Below are 24776 nucleotides of genomic sequence, written 5' to 3' on the forward strand. Positions count from 1 at the left end.
TTTCCAAATCAATAAAATAGGAATAATAATAACACTTGGCTGTAAAGATTTCTGTGAGGATCAAATAAGATTATATTTCTAAAATGCTTTGCAAACCTTAAAGTACAATGTAAACACTATTAATAAACATTTTAAATTGAACCCACTGAAAATAAGATTTTTTTAAAGCTTTACTAGCAAATTAAAGAGAAAATCAAACACAACAAAATGTGACATGGAATTTAGTCAAATCCTCAGGTATATAAAAGTTCTTCCATTTAACTGTTTGTAGCACCAAAGTCTACTATCCTTTTTTGCCAGTCCTGAATATATTGTTTAGTACTGTCTAGAACACTGGTTTTGGAGTCAGAGGGCCTATTTTCAAATTTTGGATGCCTGTGTGATCTTAGGCAAATTGTTTAGCATCTCTGGGCCTTTGTTCCTTCATGTATTAAATGTATAAATTAATGAATATTTAATCTTTAATGCTGCATGCTGGGCAGACAAAATAAAACGAAGGAGGTTGAATTGGATCACAAATATCAAATGTGTGACCTGTGGCTCACATTTGGCCCAACAACATTTCCGGATGTGGCTGGAATAAAATTAAAATGTATTGGGAAATATTTAACAAAATAAATAAAAGTACAATAAAACAAAGATATTATTACATTTTAAAACTAACTCAATATGTGGCCCACTGGAATTCTAATGTATGGATTAGTGACTCCCATTTCCATTTGAACTTGCTCATCCCTCAGCTCAGTAATCTCTGAATTATGTCAATGCTCTAAATTAATGATATTTCTATACTCTCTTCCTGAGTTCAGAGGAGAAATTGTCGGTTGGAACAGTGAACATTAGGATATATATTTAGAGCTGAAAGAGAATTTAAAGACCTTGTGGTCCAACCCTTTTTGAAAAAATGAGGAAATAGAAGTCAAGCAAATGGAAGTAACTTAACATACAAGTCACATGGACCTTAAGTGGCAGTCAAGATTTGAACCCATGTCTCCTAACTTCAAATTCAGTTCTCTTTCTCCTACATGAAGGTGTTGGGAGATGCCCAACTGTTGAGCTGAGTTATATTTTTCTCTAGGCTACACTGTACACTGTACATAAACTTGGCAGACATTCAGGCATTACTTTTTCCTCCTTTCCTTTGAAGTAAAGGTCACTATAGAGTAAAAAAGGAGGAAAAAAGAGAGAAAAGTAATTTCTCTGTGTTACAAGGATATTGGAATATATATATATATATATATATCATATATATATGATATTGGAATGAGAGGACATAGATACAAATCCTGATTGTCTTATTTTGGGCAGTCCAATTTACTATGTAAATTTGCATAAATCACTCAATCTCTCTGATTCTCATTTCTCTGTATTCAATTCAATTCAATAAACATTGATTAAATTCCCACTGTATGCCAGACATCGTGCACACTGAGGATACAAAAAGAGATAAAAAATAGTTAAGGAGCTTAAATTCTAATGGGGAAGACACCGTGCAAACATATATACAAACCACATTAGGTTGAAGGTAAATATGAAATAATTAAAAGAGGGAAAGCTTTGGTATTAAGGGGGTTGGGAAAGGCTTTCTGTAGAAGCAGTTTTAGTTGGGATTTAAAGTAAGCCACAGAAGTCAGTAGGTGGAATGAAAGAGGAGACTATTCCAGCAATGGGGGACAGCCACAGAAAATGCCCAGAGCTGAAGGATGAAATGTCTCTTTCATAGAACAGCCAGGAGATCAGTGTCCCTGAATCAAAGAATATTTGTTGGGGAGTAAGGTGTAAGAAGACTGGAAAGATAGGAGGGAGTTAGGTTATGAAGGGTTGGAGACAACAGGAAGCCACTGTTGAGAATCATATATAGTTGAACTAACTCCTCAGTGTGACAGAAGCACTCTGTAAATCCTTAATGTGCTATAGAAATATGAAGTCCTCTTCTCTCTCCCTTCCCTACAACTCTGGTAACTAAACTGGGTCTTTGGAAAAGAACAAAGTGATATATATGTATAGAGAATATCAGATGACATCAAAAGGTCTGCTTTCAATTGAGTCCTCATTACTGATACTAAATTGTATGGTTTGAGGCAAGTAAATTAAGCTTCTGTCTTTCAATCTAGTCCACAATTTATTTTTGGTTCTTCCAAACCCAAGGGTAAGAATTCTGCTTTGGAATGTTAATTCTGGGAGGGCAGTAGGTAATCGGATTCCCAAATCAGGGGCAACTTCCTCCCATACAAGATTTAAGGACAACACTATGACTGAGGGACAGGAGGAGGTAGAGGCTGAACTCAGATAGTTTTGGTCAAAACAGTTAGTTTCCAGGTGCTTAGGATAATTGAGATGTCTTAAGGGAGATAGGAACTGGGGGGTCAAGCCACCATTCCATGGGGTTTCCTTGACTCCCTGAACTTGAAGATCTAAAGGAAATGTAAAATCCTTAAGAATAATGCACTATCTCACTGCTTCAAGCAGGACTAAGAGGGTGACTCAACCATCAGTCAATTAACAAGAATTTATTAAGTGCCTATGTGCCAAGCAATGTAAGCAGAGGGGATATAAATATAAAAATGCACTCTTTGCTCTTTCTTTGAATCTTTCAGCTAAGATTTTTTTTCATGGACTCTGCAGATTCATAATACTCCCTCCTCCTCAAGATATCTCAGATGTCCTAGGCACTATCCTTCCTTTGGATAAAACCTGAAAAGATTAAAGAGTAGTCTAGTTAATCCCAGATACAGTCCAGCTCTGTGTGAACTCTGTAATTCTTTCGGGGAGAATAGGGCCATCTATATTTCACTTGTGCATGGGGATCCCCTAATTTTGACTTAAATAAATTAGAGGTTCACCATCAGACTTCCCAGGGAAGTCCTGTGACGAAAGGCCCAAGGCAGGACAGGAATCAGCCACAATATAAACCTCCAGGGGGCGCAGATCCTTCAAGTACCTTCAACCTAAGTGTGGATCCTGCACATCTCATCTGTTCTCAAACTTCTGAGTGTTTTTACAACTACTCTTAAAAATTATCGAGGTTGTTCCCAAAGAAATTCGGTTCACTCTATATTATATGATGATATTTATTGTATTAGAAATTAAAATGTCTTCATATAATTATAAAAACAGTTTTGATGCTATGGATCCTCCTGAGAATTGTGGCCCCAGACTCCTCTGCTGCAAAAAGGTCTGGATTTTTTAAAAGAAGCTTTGTTAAGTCATTTATACTTGCATATTTTAGGGGCTACAGTTCTTGACTTTTGCCTTAGTCCTGTTTGAGGAGCCCAGAGCTTCTTCCCAAGATCAGTTTGGCTTTATTCTGGGACTGTTGCTTCACCTGTTTCCACAGTCAGAAGGAGACTTTCCCTTTCCTGTTGCCTAAACACATCCACCAATTTCTGAAGTCAGTTCTTTGCCAGGGAAATCAGAGATGAGCTGATGACTGACAAGTCCTAAAGGTTTTTTTTTAATTATAACTTTTTATTGACAGAACCCATGCCTGGGTAATTTTTTTTACAATATTATCCCTTGCACTCACTTCTGTTCCGACTTTTCCCTTCCCTTCCTCCACCCACACCCCTAGATGGCAAGCAGTATTATACATGTTAAATATGTTATAGTATATCCTAGATACAATATATGTGTGCAGAACTGAACAGTTCTCTTGTTGCATAGGAAAAATTGGATTCAGAAGGTAAAAATAACCCGGGAAGAAAAACAAAAATGCAAACAGTTTACATTCATTTCCCAGTGTTCTTTCTTTGGGTGTAGCTGCTTCTGTCCATCATTGATCAATTGAAACTGAGTTAGATCTTCTCTTTGTCAAAGAAATCCACTTCCATCAGGATACATCCTCATACAATATCGTTGTTGAGGTATATAATGATCTCCTGGTTCTGCTCATTTCACTCAGCATCAGTTCATGTAAGTCTCTCCAATCCTCTCTATATTCATCCTGCTGGTCATTTCTTACAGAACAATAATATTCCATAACATTCATATACCACAATTTACCCAACCATTCTCCAATTGATGGGCATCCATTCATTTTCCAGCTTCTGGCCACTACAAAGAGGGCCACCACAAACATTTTAGCACATACAGATCCCTTTCCCTCCTTTAATATCTCTTTGGGGTATGAGCCCAGTAGTAACACTGCTAGATCAAAAGGTATGCACAGTTTGATAAGTTTTTGGGCATAATTCCAGATTGCTCTCCAGAATGATTGGATTTGTTCTCAGCTCCACCAACAATGCATCAGTGTCCCAGTTTTCCCACATCCCCTCCAACATTCATCATTATTTTTTCCTGTCATCTTAGCCAATCTGATAGGTGTGCATAATGGTATCTCAGAGTTGTCTTAATTTGGACAAGTCCTAAAGTTAATGAATGTTCATCCCTGCCACCTTCCACAAGTTAGTCCATAAGTTTGAGGAGTGAGTGGCAGGAGAATGCTGGAGCCAGCTCAATGGGAGAGCTGAATGCTAAATTTCCTGTTTGAGTTTTTCTCCTCAGAAATTAGTCAGTGTTACAAATCAGGATATGATCTATTGTTTTGTAATGGAGAAATTGTTAGATGCAGATTAAACTTAAAGGCATGCCATATGCCCATTTTTTTCCCAGAAAACTTATTTTTAAGCATTTACTAGCATACTCCTGGGTGAATGTGTATAGGGGTGGTGGGTGAGACTTCATAGTCTCAGGCCCTCCAGCTTCCTCCTTCAGAATGAGCTATCAGAAGAAAACTATTAGAACCTAACAGGATATCTGGAACACTTCCTATGTGATCTTGGGCAAGTCTCTACCTGATAGGTGGATTGATAGTCAAATAGGTCAAACACATAAGTCTGGACCACAGAGTTATAAAGAGAAAATGGTAGCACGCTGGTAGGTGTAAAGATACTAGCTCATATCTACATAAGCTAGCATGAAGAATATAAGAAAGTATGGGGTGGGGGCGGTTTGGCTAAGATGACAGGAAAAGATAATGATAAATGGAGGGGATGTGGGAAAACTAGGACACTAATACATTGTTGATAGAGTTGTGAACTGTCCCAACCATTCTGGAGAGCAATTCTGAATTATCCCAAAGAAATCATAAAAAAGAGAAAAGGACCTATGTGCACAAAAATATTTGTAGCAGCCCTTTTTGTAATAGCAAGCAACTGGAAACTGAATGGATGCCCATCAGTTGGGAAGTGGCTTAATAAGTTATGGTAAATGAATGTAATGGAGGGAATATTATTATTGTATAAGAAATGACCAACAGGCTGATTTCAGAAAGGCCTGGAGAGATTTACCTGAATTGATGCTAAGTGAAGTGAGTAGAACAAAGAGAACATTGTTCACAGAGACAACAATGTTATGTGATGATCAACAGTGATAGGCTGGGCTCTTTTCAAGAACAAAGTGATATGGGTCAGTTCCAATAGACTTGCAATGGAGAGAGCCATCTGCATCCAGAGAAAGGACTATGGGAATTGAATGTGAATAACAACCTTTGTCATTGTTGTTGTTTGCTTGTTTGTTTTTTTGTTTCTCATTTTTTTCTGTTTTTTTGACCTGATTTTTTCTGGTGCAGCATGATTGCACGTGCTTAACCTATATTGGATTACTTGCTGTCTAGGGGAGGAGAGGAGAGGAAGAATGAGGGAGAAACACTTGTAACACAAGGGTTTTTGCAAGGGTGAATGTTGAAAACTATCTTTGCATGTATTTTGAAAAATAAAAAACTATTATTATTTTGAAAAAAAGAAAGTATGGGAGAAATTTGTCTCAGGGGATGTTGCCTTCAGTTTCTGATCATTTCACCTTCCTTCTATTGGTTCTGAAGCCCAGTGGCTGAGATATCAATTAGACCATGCTGAATAACCCCAATCTAGTCTTTTTCCCACATCTGAATATTTCAGGACAGAAATAGAGGATCATATATGTTACAGAATTTATCTAGCAGGGGTTACAAGAGCCAGAGTAGCCTAAGCAGAAGGTGTGTGTGTGTGTGTGTGTGTGTAGATTCTTCCAGTCTTTCCTCTTCATGTGTGGTATGGCAAATCCTTACATTCATTCAGATGGGGGAAAGGACATGTTAGCCTGTTTAGGTGGGTCCTAGCTATCACAACTCCAGAGCCACAATAGGATAAAATAAAATATGAAGGAGATAAAAGAACAAATATACAGTTGAGGGATAGCTCAGGAGGTATTAGATACAAAGTTCCTCTATACCAGCCCCTGCAAACCCAACCTCATCCAATTGAAATTGAGTTCCAGGTTTACCTCCTCTAATCCTGGAATCTTTCCATACTGTACTATAATATGAGTAGGCCAGTGTTACTTATTTCTTTTCTTCCCGCCTCTCCAGGGCTGGGCAACAGTAAGGCAAAGGATTGAGAATAAGGGACTTTGGAAATAATTGTGATGGTCATTTTAAGAAACGGTCAGTCTGTGATAAGTCTTGTCATAGAAGTGTCAGGAACTCATATGTATGCACAATTCTGTGTACTAGTGTGCCCTCCAACCAGGCAAATGCTGGTAAATATTTGACTCCCACCCCTGAAAGGCAGGTGACACTTAAGTTTAATCAGCCTTATTAACATTTTCTCTACCCCTTTCTTAAATTCAGATAATCAACAAAACAATAAATCCTTTGAAGTTCAGTTGTGTTGTACACTTCCTGATCTCATTTAGGGTTTTCTTGGCAAAGGAATAATTTGCTATTTTCTTTTCCAATTCATTCTATAGATTAGAAAATGGAGGCAAACAGAGTCAAGAGACTTGGCCAAAGTCACACAATTATTGTCTAAGAACAGATTTAAACGCAAAAAGATTCAGGCTCATCCCTATGCTGGTGATTCTCAAATCTACCTATCTTGTCTCAAACTCTTTGCTGACTTCTAATCTCATATCTACAATTGCCTTTTAGACATCTAGCTAGATGTTCAGTAGATATCCTAGACTCCTTGTGTACAAAATGGAACTATTATCTCCTCTTTCTCCTCTCCCTCTCATGTCCTAGCTTCCCTATTTACTATAGAGGGTAACACCATCTTTCCTGTCCCTCAGTCTCATAACCTTAAAGTCAACCTGGATTTCTCATGATCTTAGCCCCCATATTCAATCTATTGCCAAGGTGTATTGATTTCACTTTTCTAACACCTCTCATATACTCTCCCTTCTCTCCTCTGACACTGTCACCATTCTAGTGCTGGCCCTCAGTATTTCAAGCCTTGATTATTGCAATATCCTGCTGATGGGTCTCTCCTTACCCCAACCTATCCTCCATTTGACCACTAAAGTGGTTTTCTTAAAATGTAGGACTGATAATATCACTCACAGTCTCTCTCCCCAACTCAATCAGCTCCAGAGGTTCCCCATCACTTGCAACATCAAATGTAAAATACTCTCTTTAGCATTCAAAACCCTTCCTAGACTCTTCCTACTTTTCCAATCTTCTTATCCTTCATTCCCCAATACATATTCCTTGATCCAGTGATAACTGGCCTCTTGGCTGCTTCATGAACCAGATATTCTAAATCTCAGCTCTAGGCATTTTCTCCGGTTGTTCTCTACACCTGGAATGCTTTTTCTCCACTCTATCTATTGACTTCCCTTGGCTTTCTTTAAGTCTCAATTAGAATCCCACATTCTATAGGAAACCCTTCCTAATCCCTCTAAATTTCAGTCTCTCCCTCATGTTAGCCATTTCCTATTTATCCTGTACAGAGCTTTCTTTGTATTTGTTTGCATAATGTTTCCTGAAATTATCAGCTCCTTGAGGACAGGGATATACCTCAAAATTCCTCAAAATAAATGACAACAGAGGTATAATTGTGTGTCCCAGTGAGCCTTTAGAAAGTTGAAAGGTAAGGGTAAAAAGACAGAGAAATGAAATGTAAAACTGACATTCCAATTCTTAGAAAAGTTCAGATGCATGTAGAGCATAGCTGCATATGAAAATCAGGGCAACTAGGAGGCACAGTGGATAGAATGCTAAACCTTCAGTCAGGAAGACTCCTCTTCCTGAGTTCAAATGTGACCTCAAATGCTAGCTGGGCCCTGGGCAAGTCATTTAATCCTGTTTACCTGTGTTTCTTCATCTGTAAAAGGAGCTAGACAAGGAGATGGTAAACTATTGCACTGACTCTACCAATAACACTCTAAATGGGGTCTTGAAGAGTTGAACATGATTGAAAATGACTGAAAAACGACACAATTCTTCCCCTTCTCTTCATTCCCTCTGTTAGCAGTTCAGGATTGTTGTGAAAATCAAATAAGATAAAAATTTTAAACACAACAGTGTCTGACAACATAAGTGCTATATAAATAGTATTTATTATGTACATTCTTATTTCCTTTCCAATCTCTATTAATGGATCACTGTCCATAAATCCCCCAACATGTACTACCTTCATTTCTGTTAAATGTTCTTAATTTAATTTTTTGCCACCTTTTGACAATTTGGTGATCAAAATCTATTTTTGCTATAAACCCAAACTCAGAATAATAATTTTGAATGCATAAAATAAGATATATAGGCTTGCAAAATAAAACAATTATAGTGAAGTTATTTATCTTCTTTCTTTTTTTTTGTGAGCTTCAGAATGTTTTTTTTTTTTATTTAATAGCCTTTTATTTACAGGTTATATGTATGGGTAACTTTACAGCATTAACAATTGCCAAACCTCTTGTTCCAATTTTTCACCTCTTACCCTGCACTCCCTCCCCAAGATGGCAGGATGTCCAGTAGATGTTAAATATATTAAAATATAACTTAGATACACAATAAGTATACATGACCAAACCGTTATTTTGCTGTACAAAAAGAATCAGACTCTGAATTATTGTACAATTAGCTTGTGAAGGAAATCAAAAATGCATGTGTGCATAAATATAGGGATTGGGAATTCAATGTAATGGTTTTTAGTCATCTCCCAGAGTTCTTTCTCTGGGCGTAGCTAGCTCAGTTCATTACTGCTCCATTAGAAATGATTTGGTTGATCTCATTGCTGAGGATGGCCAGGTCCATCAGAACTGGTCATCATCTAGTATTGTTGTTGAAGTATATAATGATCTCCTGGTCCTGCTCATTTCACTCAGCATCAGTTCGTGTAAGTCTCTCCAGGCCTTTCTGAAATCATCCTGTTGGTCATTTCTTACAGAACAGTAATATTCCATAATATTCATGTACCACAATTTATTCAGCCATTCTCCAACTGATGGACAACCATTCAGTTTCCAGTTTCTGGCCACTACAAAAAGGGCTGCCACAAACATTCGTGCACATACAGGTCCCTTTCCCTTCTTTGTAATCTCTTTGGGATATAAGCCCACTAGTAACACTGCTGGATCAAAGGGTATTTATTTCCAAGATATTTTTAAAAACTTAAGCTTTTAGTTCTCAGATTAAAAGGATTAATTAAATTAAATTAAAATTAAAAAGATTTGTAGGGGATATCATCAACTTCTCACAGATTCAAATACCATCTCTGGATGTTTGCTGATCTACATATCTAATCTCCATTTCTTTCCTCAGTTCCAATCTTACCTCACCAACTCCCTATTGGGCATTCTTGCCTAGATGCCCTATAGGTATCTCACAGTCCACGTGTTCACCACAGAATCTCATAATTCTCCTCCTTAAGCCCATTCTTCTTCTTAACCTCCGTACCACCGATGGAGGCCCCACCCTTTCCACTAGGTTCACAAAAGAGGTTAGGTGTCATCCTTGACCCTTAGTCTTTCCTTATTCTCTGCATTCAATCAATTGCTAAATTTTATGACGCAACCTTCGCGTCTCTCACATCCATTCCCTTCACTCACAGTCCCATCCTGGGTAAAACACAACTTCTGATTAGTCTGTGAAGCTCTCCAAAATCTGGCCTCAAAATCTTTCTAGCCATCAGCCCTGCTTACGATTGCCTTTCAGTCAAACCGACCCACCCGCTCTTCCTCTGGCCCATATCCTATCTTCTTCCAGAGTTTTCTGGAAATCGTAGCTGCTTCCGCGCATCAGTCCCAGGGTAACCCTCTGACATTTCCGGCTTCCTGGCGCAACCCACAAATTACTTGGCATTTATAGTTCGGCGTGCCTGTCGTTTTCCAGGGCAGAACACGCTCGTAAGAGGAGGCGTTGTTGCATTTTCCCCTAGCAGAACACCTGGCAGATTTAGCAGGCGCTGAACACTTGTTGAACGAAATGAGTCGTGCCTGCATGAGTCTTCTGCGTTCTAGAGCTGGGAGCTTCGAACGTTTTTATTCGAAAAGCGTGGGCAGCTTTACGCTACTGGAGGGTTAGGTTGCATCTGCACAAAAGATGCTACCGCATTCATCCGCCCACGGCAAGAGCCTGCGAGGACTGCTACGCATGCGTACACACCCACCACTTAGCAACCTCGCCATTTTCATACAGTCCGGCCGGAAAACTAGGGGAAAAGTACTTCCTGTCAACCTCCCGAGAGGAAGAGGCGGGGCGGGACGCGTCGCAACGGAGCCGTCATACACTTCCGGGTTGAGGTGACGCACTTCCTCGTCCTCGGGTCCGCTGGTTCTGCGACACCTCTGTCTCAGAGGAGTAACCCGAGGGTCCCCTCCACTTCCCCGGCGACCCCCGGCCTTCCCGCCTCCAGCCGCAACCATGAACAAGAAGAAGAAGCCATTCCTGGGAATGCCCGCGCCCCTTGGCTATGTGCCGGGGCTGGGCCGCGGGTGAGCAGGGGCTGCAGCGGAGCCGAGGCCAGGGCCAGAATAGGAGCCAGGCGGCCCTGAGCAGTGGGAGCTGCGTCCCTCGTCCGCCCGCTTGTTGTCGTCCGCCCGTGTCCTCGGGGGGAGGGGAGGAGAGGAAGTAGGAAGGATGCTGTGGGGAGGACTCGTCGCCCAAGATCCACAATACAGACACGCACATACGCACGGTCCTCTTCCGTTCCCCACAGTTCTCGTTCCTTCTCCTCTTCCTGCCGGTTCCCTCCCCCCCCTCCTCCCCTTTTATGTCTCCTCACCGTATTCCTCTTCTGCCTCCCGGCATGATTAGGGTCTGCTCCTTCTTACTCATCTTCCCTCAGATAAAATACCGTATCATCAGAATCCTGGTAGTTCTGGTTTAGATAATAACTAAGCCATAATGTCGTGATGCTTCAGGATTTGCAGAGGATTTTTTTTTTCCAACTCTGATGTCAGTGATACAAGTATACGTCACCTGCGTTTTACAAGTCGGGTAAACTGAGGTTCAGAGAGTTCGATGGAAATTTTCAACTTGAGGATGTCTGATTCCACCCAGAGCTCTTTCTGGGAAACCCTCAGTGCCTTGCATTCAAGCTTAGTTTTTTGAATGTGGCGTGGGCAGATAGGATATTTCATCCTATCTGGCTTTTCCACCTTAGTATCATTTTTGTTTTTCCTGCTTTTTTCCCTTCATTTTCTCCTCTGCCTTGATATAAATTTATCCACTGGGTGTTGGAAGTGGAGTTAATGAGCTCGTTGCCCTTTTCATAGAAGCTAGGAAATCTCTATTTATAGCATTGTTTTGTTTCGAAAATACGACAATGGTTAGTTTATCTCCATTGAAATAGCTTTATGGCATCTTAAAATTACTTTTTGTTTAGATGGATGCTAGGAAAAAAAGAAGAGGGAAATTGGTATAAGAGTAAGGTAGATGAAATGGAGTTTCTTTTCCTCATATTATTTGGCTTACTTGATGTCTATTAAAATGCCACCTTCTGCAAGATTCCTTTCTTTCCCAATCCTTCTGAATATTAGTGCTTTCCTTCTCCGATTTCCTCCTTTTTGTTAAATGTGTGTATAATTGTTTGCATATTATCATAAGTAACAGTCCTTGTTTTTTGACTGCATGGGCTGTTATTGCCTTTCTTTGTATTCCCAATTTGCAGCATTCTGCAACATAGTAGGTGCTTAATAAATACTTTTTGACTTGATTGAAATCTATTAAAAAAAAAAATATGGCTTTGTAGATAGAGCCTTCACTTGGATTCTGAAGCACTTTGGTTAAAATCTTGCCTTTTATACTTACTAGATGAGTGACCATGCAATCGATTAATCTTTCTGAACCTTAGCTGCTTCACATATAAAATAGAAAATAAATGTACATTCCTCACAGCATAGTTTTGAGTCTGAAATGAAATAACATGTAAACCACTTTGCAAACAGTAAGTCTCTGTGTAAGTGTTATATAAAGCTTTTTAGGTATTTGTTAAGAGTTATCATACATCAGTAGCTGAATCTATGCCATTTCCTACAGAGCCACTGGTTTCACCACTCGGTCAGATATTGGGCCTGCTCGGGATGCCAATGACCCAGTGGATGATCGGCATGCTCCACCAGGCAAAAGGACTGTAGGAGACCAAATGAAAAAAAACCAGGCTGCAGATGATGATGATGAAGATCTGAATGACACTAACTATGATGAGGTGATAACATAGATTGAGGCTTTCATGGACTTTTTTGATAGCTGCCTAGAAAGAGAAACTCTAAACTCCCCTTGCTGTTATGCCATTACATCTGTGCTAGAGAATACTTTGGATAGCTGGTTTGTTTTTTATATTTTAGCTATTAGACCATTAACAAGGTGAGAAAGGTTAAGGTTAAAATGTTTGTATAACTTTTGGACTTCTACAGAAAAGATCATTTAGGTTCAATTACCAGTATAACAAGTAAAAAGCAATACATTTTTTGCATTAATGTAGCATCTTAAACTTTAAAAAATTATTGATATGTTACCTAGTGTATTCCTCCACCTTGCCCTGAGCTATCTCTTATAATAAATAATTAAAAAGAGGAGGAGAATGTTGAGTAAAATTTATCAATATATTACTATTCTGGTGGTCTCTTCTGCAAAGAAAGGAGATAACATTCTCATATCTGTATCTGTTCCTTGAGGCCAAGGGCATTTTGTCTTCAATGTGAATGATATTGAACACCTAAAAGTTTGGTTGCTGGTATTTTTTTTTCTTTTTGGAGGGGAAGGGATTATACTTTTTATACTGATAGTACTTCTGAATAGTGATGAGAAATAATTGATATCCGTGATCTCATCTAGTTAGATCCTTTCTTCATCTGATTACATTGCATTCTATCCATGTCTTTTTATTTTATGCTGTACTTCTCTCTGGAGTATCTCTCCAATGCCCTGGGGATTTTTCTTTCTTTGATTATTTCTTGGGTATCAGTTCACTACTTAAGCAGTCCATCCATTATTTTTGTTATTCTTTGTTCTTAAAATTTGACCATTCTATCTTTTTTTTTCCTAGTTGTATATCATTGATGACATCTTTATACCTTTTTTTTTTTTTCTTTTTGGCTAAGGCAATTGAGGTTAAGTGACTTGCCCAGGGTCACACAGTCAGGAAGTGTTAAGTGTCTGAGTTCAAATTTGAACTCAGCTCCTCTTGACTTCGGGGCTGGTGCTCTATCCACTGTGCCACCTAGCTGCCCCTCTTCACTCTTTAAACATGTTATCATTAATAAGATGCATCTGACCTACTTATACTCTCCGTGTATTTTTTATTATTCTGGGTTTCTTACATTTTTGATTTTGAAATTGTTGTATTCTGTGATTTACAACTGTATAACAGCACTTTCTAAATTAAGATTTTGTTCTTAAAAATATTCTACAATAAATGTGGAAAGGGATATTTTTGCCCTTGGTTATATTGACAGAGATAGTCTTCCTTCTTTCTGTTGATACTATTAAAGGAATCAATTAATTCAAAAATTCTTTCTTTGGATCTTAGTTTAATGGTTATGCTGGAAGCCTTTTCTCAAGTGGTCCTTATGAAAAAGATGATGAGGAAGCAGATGCTATTTATGCAGCATTGGACAAAAGGATGGATGAAAGAAGAAAAGAAAGAAGGTAAGGATAACTTTTGCACTATACATTTTTGTTTAATTTCTGAGAACAGCTACATCTTTGGTCTGTGGTAGTCTCTGCTTGCATCACAAATCAAGAGCTGGAAGGGCAGGGGCCATCTAGTTCTACATCTATATTTTTGAGTGATGAAAAAATTGAGATTGAGGGAAGTTAAGTGACATGCCCAAGGTCATTACAGGAAGTAACACAGGTAATATTGGAACCCAAGTCCTTTGAATCTGTTGCACTTTTTTTTGTTCTATATATGCTTGTAGTGGACTCAGCACAAAAAACATATTGGAGCCTGGGTAGAGAAGTCAGAAAGTCTTAAATTCTGTGTGTATGTCAAAAATTTGCATTAATATTTTGAACAATTTACTGTGTCTCAAATTTCACATCATAGAAGTAAACACTATTTGAACTGATTAGGACAAGGTATAAGAAGACTATCACCTTTATTCTTAACGTAGTGACCTGTCTTTTAAGATTGCATTAATTGCTTTGGTTGCCCTACTGTAGTGTTGATTTATTGAACTAGTGGTCCAGTAAAAACTCCCAGATTTTTTTAGATTAACTTCTTTATAGCCAAACCATAATCTGTCTTGTACTGGTGAAGAGTTTTTTTGTTTTTTGAAATTAATTAAATTTCTATTTTATTGGATTCAGGCGTTCATTCCTTTTTAAGATTATTTTGGATTCTAACCTTGCCATTATTAGCTTTGATTCATTTGCAAATTTGATAAACTTTGCCATCTTTGCCTTTATATAAGTCATTGATAAAACTGTGAAAACCAGGATTAAAGATACATTCTTGGAGTGTTCTTCAAGAGATGTCCTTCCATATCGGTGAATGGTTAGTGAATCATGAATGGTCATTGTATTTATCATAGTTCTTGCAGCTTTCTGAGTTGTTTCTTTTTACAGTATTGTTACATTCTCATTGTGTTCATTTCATTCATCGTCAATTTTATGAATGTTTTCAAAATTGTGCATTTTTGTAATATTGATGCTATAAATTGTTCTACTGGTTCTTCATTCTTCACAAGTATATATGAATACATTCATATAAGTTTTTTAAAGATATTTTGAAATAATCTCTTTATTGCAGCACAATAATATTCCATCATATTTACATGCCACAACTTAATCAGCTGTTCCTCAATATTCAAAGGAATTCAAAGGTTTCTAGTTTTTTTGCCATCCATTGTACATGGATGATTTTTTTCCTCTTATTTTTTGTCTCTTGGGTGTACATATAGCAGTGTTGTAGCTGGATTAAATTAGGGCATATAAAGATTAATAACTTTTTGTTTGTATATTGTACACATTCAGTTTCACTAACAGTGCATCAATGTGTTTGTTTTCTTACCATAAGCCTTCCAACGTTTATCGTTTTCCTTTTTTGTATTCTCCATTTTTCTGATGTGTGGGAAATATAATTAATATATGAAACTTTTATTTTTTTCATATGCCTATAGGTAGCCTGAATTTCTTTCCCTGTTTGAATCAGTTCCTTATATTACTTGGAAATGAGATGTTTGTCAGACAAACATACTGCAAATATTTATTTCTAGTTAATCTTAATTTTAGCTCTATTAGATTTATTGGGGTAAAAACTTTTTAAGTTTATGTAATCAAAAGTATCCATTTGTCTTCTGATCCTCTTTATCCCTGCTTAGTTATTGGCTTTTTTCCTATCCATAGATGTGATGGGTATTTTTATCATTTTTTAAAATTTGTTTTTGGTGTGACCTTTAACATCTAGGACACATCCATTTGGGGCTTATTTTCGTTTAAGATATAGATAGTGGTTTAAATCTATTTCTTTCATATTGCTGTTCAGTTTTTTCCTGCACTTTTTGTAACCGTGATCATCAGAGGCAGGTAGATAGAAGAGTAGATAGAACTTTGAACTTCAGGTAGATAGAAGAGTAGATAGAACTTTGAACTTGGAGTTAAGAAGACTTCTGTTCAAATCCAGCCTCAGATGCTTACCAGTTATGTGATCCTGGGCAACTTACTTAGCCTCGGAGTATCTCAAGTTTCTACAACTGTTAAATGGGGATAATAATGACATTTACCTTCCAGGGTGCTGTGAGGATCATATGAGTTAATATTTGTAAAGTGCTTATTTCATTGTCTGGCACATGTTGTTCAGTTGTTTTTCAATTGTGTCCTATTCTTTGTGACATCTTTTGAGGTTTTCTTGGCAAAAATACTGAAATGGTTTGTTATTTCTTCTAGCTTATTTTTACAGCTGAGGAAGCTGAGGCAGGCAGGATTAAGTGACTTGTCAAGTTTGAAGTCATTTTTTAATTCAGGAAAATGAATTTTCCTGACTTGAGGCCCTCCAGTCTATCTAATATGCCATCTAGCTGACCCTGATACATGTTCGGTGATTAATAAATGCTTGTTTCCTTCTTCCCTCTCTCCTGGCTTCCCTCTTCTCCTTTTCGTTAGATACATTGGCTTCTTTATGTTATGTAACTAATTTGTTCCATTGATAGATCTCTATTTTTTAACCATATCAACTTGTTTGAGTAACTATTGTTTCAGAGTATGGATCAAAATCTGCATGGCTAGGCCCCTTTTGTTCCCATTTCTTCTCATTATGTCTCTTGAAATTTTTGATTTTTAAAAATGAATTTTTTCATTATTTTTCATAGTTTTGTAAAGTATTGGTAGTTTGTTTTAGCATTGAATAAGTAAATTAATTCAGGTAGTATTTTATTTTTATCATATTTATTCACTCTTCTTATGAACAATTAATATTTTTCCAATTATTTAGACATATCTATTTCTATTAATAGTTGTTTGTGGTTGTATTTATATGGTTTTTTAATTTTTTAATTTTTTTTTTTTTTTTTTTGGTGTACCTTGAAAGTTAGACTCCCAGCTATTTATATGTGCAGTGGTAGTTTTATGAAATTTTTTTTTTCTTTTCCTTCTTAATGGGTTTTATTGGTATTTTTAAGAAATGCTGATAATTTATGTGGGTTTGTTTGCTTAAGTTATTGTTAGAAAAAAGTATACCTATGTCTCATACACAAATTGGCTGTCTTAGAACATGAGAATATAAATATCACAAAAGTGCAGAAAAATTATATATATCCTTTACTCATCACAGAAAATAAAAATAAAGGGCCACAGAAAATCAACGGGATACTAAATAATTTATTCTTAAAGAATTGTTGGTCAAAGAACAACTCATATTAAAAATAATAACAATGAGATAACATTTCATATTTTTGAGGGTACAAAAAAGCAGTACTTGAAAAAAATTATGTTTCTAAACATTTTTATTAACAAAAAGTACAGATCAGGGAATTGGGAATGCATCTAAAAATACTAGAAAGCCAACAAATTAAACCAATTAAGCACCAAATTAGAAACCTTGAAAATTAAAGAAGAAATTAATGTAATTGGAAATTTAAAAATAATTCATCAGTAATTTTTATTAAATAAAATTAAGAACTTTTTTTTTTTGCGGGGGGACTCAAAACATTAAAAAAAATCACTAGCTGTTTTGATTATAAAGAAAAAAAGGAGGACCAAATTATCAGTATCAAAAATGAAAAATGAGAATTCACAGCATATATTGAAAAAATAAAGGATATTAGAAACTATTTTGCCCCAATACCTACCAATAAAGCCAACAACTTAAATGAAAAGAAAATATTTACAAAAATGTAACATACCCAATTTAATAGAACAAGAAATAGAATATTTATAAATTCAGTTTCAGAGGAAGAAATTGAAAAAAGCCTTAAGTGAATTTTCAAAAGAAAAATTTCCAGGATCAAATGGATTCACAAATGAATTCTATTAAATATTCAAAGAACAATTCCAATATTATATAATTTTTTGGTATAAATTACAAAAGAAGGGATATATTCCTTATATAATACAAGTAAAACAGGGAGAATCAAAAAGGAAAGAAAATTATAGACTAATATCTCTAAATGAACATAGATGTAAATTTTTTTAATGTTGTGAATTTGTGTGGTTTTACTTTTTAAAATGTTAATGATTTATTTGAAAAAAATTTTTCTTTATTTTGTGTTCTGACCACTGATGATAGATAACTTAGAATTTTTAAATGGTTTTAAAAAAAAATCTAGGTTCAAAGTACTTAATTTTAAGACCCTAGAGTTCAAAGGGAGCTCAACTAGTCCATCTAGTCCAACTTATACCTGAACTTTCTGGGTACCATATAACCCAACAATTGGTACAGATGTAAAAAATTAAATGTAAAATATTAACAAAGAAAAAACAAGAGTTGCCGTCATTTGCAACAGAAGTAAGCTAGAATCCTTTCCAATAAATTCAAGGATGAAGAAAGAAAATCCATTGTCACAGTTCTTTTTGACATGATGGTAGAAGTAATGGCTTTAGCAGTTAAAAAAAAAAGAAAAAGAAATTGAAGGGATAATCACAGATAAAGAAATAACAAAATTAGCACTTGCAAATGATGTGGTGTACTTTAGGAACCTTAAGGGGTCAACTAAAAATTAAAGTCACTAACTTCATCAGTGAAGGAAGGGAAGTGCATTTTCTCAATTGTTTTCAAGGGCTAGGTTTATTTTTTATATACATACATATATATGAAATTATTTTTGTTCTATGACTTATTTTTCATGATACCATGCTGTCTGTGATCATCCCTGCCTTTTCTAAATATTTATTAATCATATTTATAATTAGAATTTTTCCAAGAATCAAAATAAAGCTCATTGGCCTATTCCCTTCCCCCGCCCCCGCCCCCCCCCCCTTTTTTTTTTTGGCTGAGACAATTGGAGTTAAGTGAGTTGCCCAGGTCACACAGCTAGGAAGTGTTAAGTGTCTTAGATCAGATTTGAACTCAGGTAATCCTGACTTCAGGGCTGGTGCTCTGTCCACTGAGTACTCTCCCCATTAAAAAAATTTTTTTTAAAATTTATTTATCATCCATTTATTTATTTACTTTTCCCCAGTTACATGTAGCAACAAAAATTTTTTTGATTATGTACCTTCTTTTTTTTCTTTTTTTTTTATTAACATTTCCTTATGAATTATGTTGGAAGAGAAAAATCAGAACAAAAAGGAAAAACCATGAGGAAAAAAACTTTTAAAAAAGTGAACATAGCATGTGTTGATTTACAGTTTTAAGTTCTCCAACTGACCCAACTGAATCAGAGGTCATGTACAGTTTTATAGCCCTTTGAACATAGTTCCAAATTGCTCTCTAGAATGTTTGGATTGTTTCACAACTCTTCCAGCAATGCATTAGTGTCTCAGTTTTCCCATATCCCTTCCAACATTTATCATTACCTTTTCCTGTGATCTCAGACAATTTTATTGGTATGGGATGGTAACCTTAGAGTTGTTTCAGTTTACATTTCTCAAATCAATAGCCACTTTCTCTTTTTTTTGAAAATTGGGATGTCATTTGTCTTCCTCTAATTTAGTTGTCCAATGTTTTGAAACATTAGTGACAATGGCTCAGTAATCTCAACTATCAAAAAAAATTTTTTTAAAGCTTTTTATTTTCAAAACATATGTATGGATAATTTTTAACATTAACCAATTTGTGATTCACCATTCACAAAATTTTTTCCTTCCCTTTCCCCATCATCTCCTTAGATGGCAAGTTCTCAATATTTGTTAAACATGTGCATTTCCCATATATGTTATTTCCACAATTATCATGCTGCACCAAAAATATCAGATCAAAAAAGGAAAAAAAATGAGAAAGAAAACAAAATGCAAACAAAACAACAGCAAAAAAGTAAAAATGCTATGTTGTGATCCACACTCAGATCTCACAGTCCTCCCTCTGGGTGTAGATGACTCTCTTCATCATAAGATCATTGGAACTGATCTGAATCATCTCATTGTTGAAAAGAGCCGTGTCCATCAGAATTGATCATCATATGGTCTTGTTATTGCCATGTACAGTGATCATCTGGTTCTGCTCCCTTAGCAACAGGTCATGTCTTTCCAGACTTCTCTTTAATCTTCTTGCTGATTATTTCTTATAGAACAGTCATATTCTACAACACTCATATACCATAACTTATTCAACCATTCTCTAACTGATGGGCATCCACTCAGTTTCCAGTTTCTTGCCACTACGAAAAGGGCTGCCACAAACATTTTTGCATATGTGGGTTCCTTTCCTTCCTTTAAGATCTCTTTGGGATACATGCTGGATCAGAGTTTGATAGCCCTTTGGGCATAGTTCCAAATTGTTCTCCAGAATGGTTGGATTTGTTCACAGTTCTACCAACAATGTATCAGTGTCCCAGTTTTCCCACATCCCCTCCAGCATTCATCATCATCTTTTCCTGTCATCTTAGCCAATTTGAGAGGTGTGTAGTGGTATCTCAGAATAGTCTTAATTTGCATTTCTCTGATCAATAGTGATTTAGTGCTTTAGAGCACCTTTTCATATGACTAGAAATGGTTATAATTTCTTCATCTGAAAATTGTCAGTTCATATTCTTTGACCATTTATCAATTGAGGAGTGACTCGTGTTCTTATAAATTTGACTCCATTTTCTTTGTATTTTAGAAATGAAGCCTTTATCAGAAATATTGGCTGTAAAAATTGTTGTCCAGCTTTTTGCTTGCTTTCTAATGTTGGTTGCATTAGTTTTGTGTGTGCAAACCGTTTTAAATTTAATGTGTTCAAAAGTATACATTTTGCATTTCATAATGTTCTCTAGTTCTTTCATCATAAATTCCTCCCTTTTCAAAGATCTGAATAGGTAAACTAACCCTTGCTCTCCTTATTTGCTTATAGTATCAGCCTTTATACCTAAATCATGTACCTGTTTCCACCTTATTTTGGTATGGGATGTGAGATGTTGGTTTATGGCTAGTTTCTGACATTATTTTCCAGTGTTCCCAGCAATTTTTATGAAATAGTGAGTTCTTATCCCAGTAGCTAGAGTCTTTGGGTTTATCAAATTGTTCTTTCAAAATCTAGAGGCAATGCTCAGTTTGTTTTTAATACAAATTCAAAGGTGGTATAGCTATTTTTCCCCCAAGGGTCCTTTCAAATTTGTTCTAACCACCAGTTTGTGTTTTTTGGTGAAAATCAGGTCCAAAAAAGACAATCCTCCATCTTTTGAAGCATAAACTTATTAATATAAATCTAGAAAATGTTAGTTGCTTTGCTTTAGCCAGGAGATTTAATTGAAGTTCTTCATTACTCCTTTAGCATGCCTACATGTCAGTCTTGTGTTCTCTTTCCCGTTTTCTGTTTTTGATCAGGTGGTGTAATTTATTGACAATACTAACTTTGCTTCTGCCAGTGTTAATCTTAGCTCATTCCACTTCACTATGCTTACCTTCTTTGATTCTTGATTTCCTTGAGGTGAATTTTAATATACAATACAACTTTTCCTTACTTCCCTGGATTCATTTTAGCTTGTCACTTTCCTCTTTGAAAATGTAGTGTTCAGAATTGGATATAATATTCTAGATATCATCTGAAATGAAAAGAATACAGTGTGATACTCACCTCCCGTATTCATGATGTATTTCTATTTATGTACCCCAAGATTGAATAAGAGTTTTTTTGGCAGCCCTCTCACACTGAGCCTGCTGTGCCATACTGAACCTGCTGTCCACTAAAACTGTCAGGTCTTTTTCACATGAACTACTTTTTAGTCTTGAGCTAGTGAGATTCGGTTATGAGAAAAAGTCTTTTACACCGGAATACTTAATTTCTTAGGAAGGGTAAAAAACTAGAGTGTAAATTTTGAGAAACGGGTCAATGCAACTATGATGCATATTTAGTATCACTTTGGCAAAGGGAAGGTGTTGAGTAGATAAAAGTTGGAAAAAGTGGAGACAGCATTTAACTCCTTCTATGCTTCTTCATAGTGTCATTTAATGGTTTGAAGTATTATGAATTCTTTAAACATAAACTGTGTCTTTAGTTGTCAATATGAAAATATGTTCCAAAAACTTAACTTTGTTTCTGAATGGATTCTTTGCTAAACATAATGTAAACAAATATAACAAACTTCATTTATGGATATATAAATTTTTCAATTTTTTGCTAATGATGCAGAAGTATAAATAATGTAAAAATTAATGTGCTAGTATCCTAAGATTCCATTAGGCATGTTACTAAGATTCTAGTATGTTAATTTTTTGCATTATTTGGAATACTACATCACTCTATTAGTAAAAATAAATAGTTGCATCTATGAATGAATAATATTTTTTACCATAAAACTTTTATCATTTGGAGCAGATGCAGAGTCTAAGAAATTATTTCTTTGTAGACAGATGTTTGAAAAGTGCTGTAAAGCTTAGGGATCCTTGCAGAATGGAGACTCAATATTTTTATAAATTTTCCTTTTCTAGGGAACAGAGGGAGAAAGAAGAAATTGAAAAATACCGTATGGAACGTCCTAAAATTCAGCAGCAGTTCTCAGATCTGAAAGTAAGCAAATTATTTAGCAAGCCAGTTTTAAGTGATTTTTTATCAACACTTGAGAATCCTTCTGTTTTTATTAATTTTGGCACAGAAGTAGTGTGACCATAAGTTATTATTTAACTTTTTCAGAATAATGAGTAGGTGGGGATTTCCTTCTTTAAAAAAAGAAATCTGTGTGAATTCTGAATGTAGATTAAAGCATACTTTTTTCACTTTCTTTTTCTTCTTTTTTTTTTTTTTTTTTTGGCAACATGACTAATAAAAATGTTTCGCATGACTTCACTTCTATAATTGATATATTGCTTGCCTTCTCAGTGGGTGGAGAAGGACTGGGAAGGAGGGGAAAAATTTGGAAATCAAAAGTTTTGAAAAACAAATGTTAAAGGAAAATCACAAAAATAAATAAGATAGATAACTAAAAAGACCCAAAACCTCAAAAGAATCTGTAGCCAAATGTATTTCCCTCCTTCCTTTCCCCTCTCCCCCCCAAAAAAAACATATGCCTTTTAAGATATGTTCTTTGGACTCTTCAAGGATATTTTTTAGTTATATGGAATGGAGAAGATAGAGAGCATTGCTAGTAATCAAAAAATTATACTTTCATAGAACTATTCTGATGCTAAAGTTTTTTCCAATTAAGAGTATAAAAATTTGAATGCTGTTGATTTTAGTTATGAATATCAACTTTTATAACTAAGTATTAATGCCTCTAAATTACTTAATCATTATGTGTTTCTTACATTGGTTCTTAGATGCTATGCCAATAAAACAGGCAGGGGAAGTCCTGTAAAGTGGAAAGATTTCTATAGACCTGTAATGGACCATATATAACTTATCTGTTGCATAAAGACCATACTAGCTAAATTATATCATCAGAATGGCCTCAGGATTGATGGATTTTTTTTTCAACTTTTGAAGATTATATAGGAGAAATTGTGATCTGTATTGGTAGAGAGCATGTGCCCTTATAAAATTAGATATACTTGAAAAATTAAAGTATTAACTTAAGTGATTGATTCATTTTTTTCCCCAGAGAAAGTTGGCAGAAGTTACAGAAGAAGAGTGGTTAAGTATTCCTGAAGTTGGTGATGCTAGAAACAAACGCCAGCGGAATCCACGATATGAGAAACTTACCCCTGTTCCTGACAGTTTCTTTGCTAAACATTTACAGACTGGAGAGAACCATACTTCAGTGGATCCCCGACAAACAGTAAGTCTCCATTTGAAACAAAAAACCTATTCTTTTCTTATATCTAACAAAACAGTGTGGGGATGTTTATGATGAAATCTTAGGAAAATTATAAGTTGAAAATTCTGGGGATAAGAAAACATAGTAGTTATATAAACTACATGACTATACATGACTTAACCTAGAAGACTTCATAAGATAAGATATTTCTTCAATACATAAATCTAATTTTTTTTTTTTTTTGAAGCAATTTGGAGGTCTTAATACACCCTACCCAGGAGGATTAAATACTCCATATCCTGGTGGAATGACACCTGGACTAATGACACCTGGAACAGGTGAATTGGACATGAGGAAGATTGGTCAAGCCAGGAATACGTTGATGGATATGCGATTGAGTCAGGTATATTAGAATTTAATGCATTGCAGGGAATATAGATTTTTACATAATACTGTTCCTCTCCTATTCTATCCCCTCCAATTAATGACAATATTTTTTTATTATTATTATTATTATTATTATTTTAGTTTCTTCAGATTTTCACAATTGATCATTGGAATTTAGAATTTTTCCCCTCAGGAATCCATTAGGTAGAGTTTTTATTTGTGACTAAAATGATTTTCACTTTAATTTGTCTCAAACTTAAATTTGCAGGTTTCTGATTCTGTAAGTGGGCAGACTGTGGTGGATCCTAAGGGTTATCTTACAGATTTGAATTCTATGATTCCTACACATGGAGGAGATATCAAGTAGGTATTTTAGGGAAATATTATCTATGAGATGATACTTTAATTTTAAGTATTTCACTCATTTTGTGATAATATCAAATTTCCTTGTGTAACACTGATGCTTCTTAGTTTTTTGTATTGTAAATATTTGCATAGTGGCAGTACAAAAGGGAACTGACCTCAAAGCCAGGGAAACCTGGGTTCAAATCCTGTCTTTGACATATTAACTGTGTGATCTTAAGAAGTGGCTTAATCTGTCAGTGCTTTAGGTCAGTGGTTTCAGACTGATAAAGGGGAGTTTCCTCATTTGGGAATTCCCTGTAATCACTGAAATCACAGATTTGTTTCCTGTGCCTAAATCTTTACATCCCTATCTATGTCCAAAACTGAATTGATTGTATTTTGTTACTGCATTCAACCCGTTTTTGAAGAGCCAGCAGACAATTTAGTTTCTTTAATGTGCTCATCTCTCTCTCTCTCTCTCTGTGTGTGTGTGTGTGTGTATACTTTTTTTTTTGCTGAGACAATTGGGGTTAAGTGACCTGCCCAGGGTCACATAGCTAGGAAATGTTAAGTGTCTG

At 35.7% G+C, this 24776-nt stretch overlaps 1 protein-coding gene across 1 annotated transcript in view; it reads left to right on the top strand.

Annotated features, from left to right (window-relative positions):
• The first annotated feature begins 10346 nt into the window (after positions 1-10346).
• PRPF6 (pre-mRNA processing factor 6) overlaps positions 10347-24776 on the top strand; it is a 70398-nt gene continuing 55968 nt past the window's right edge. The window contains exons 1-7 of the mRNA XM_003757553.4: positions 10347-10689; positions 12236-12404; positions 13728-13846; positions 22205-22283; positions 23311-23487; positions 23714-23869; positions 24122-24216. Coding sequence (XP_003757601.1) covers positions 10619-10689; positions 12236-12404; positions 13728-13846; positions 22205-22283; positions 23311-23487; positions 23714-23869; positions 24122-24216 — 866 coding nt within the window. The 5' untranslated portion in view covers positions 10347-10618. The remainder of the gene's footprint in view (positions 10690-12235; positions 12405-13727; positions 13847-22204; positions 22284-23310; positions 23488-23713; positions 23870-24121; positions 24217-24776) is intronic.

The sequence above is a fragment of the Sarcophilus harrisii genome, chromosome 2, assembly GCF_902635505.1.
Source record: "Sarcophilus harrisii chromosome 2, mSarHar1.11, whole genome shotgun sequence".
NCBI classification, from domain to species: Eukaryota; Metazoa; Chordata; class Mammalia; order Dasyuromorphia; family Dasyuridae; genus Sarcophilus; species Sarcophilus harrisii.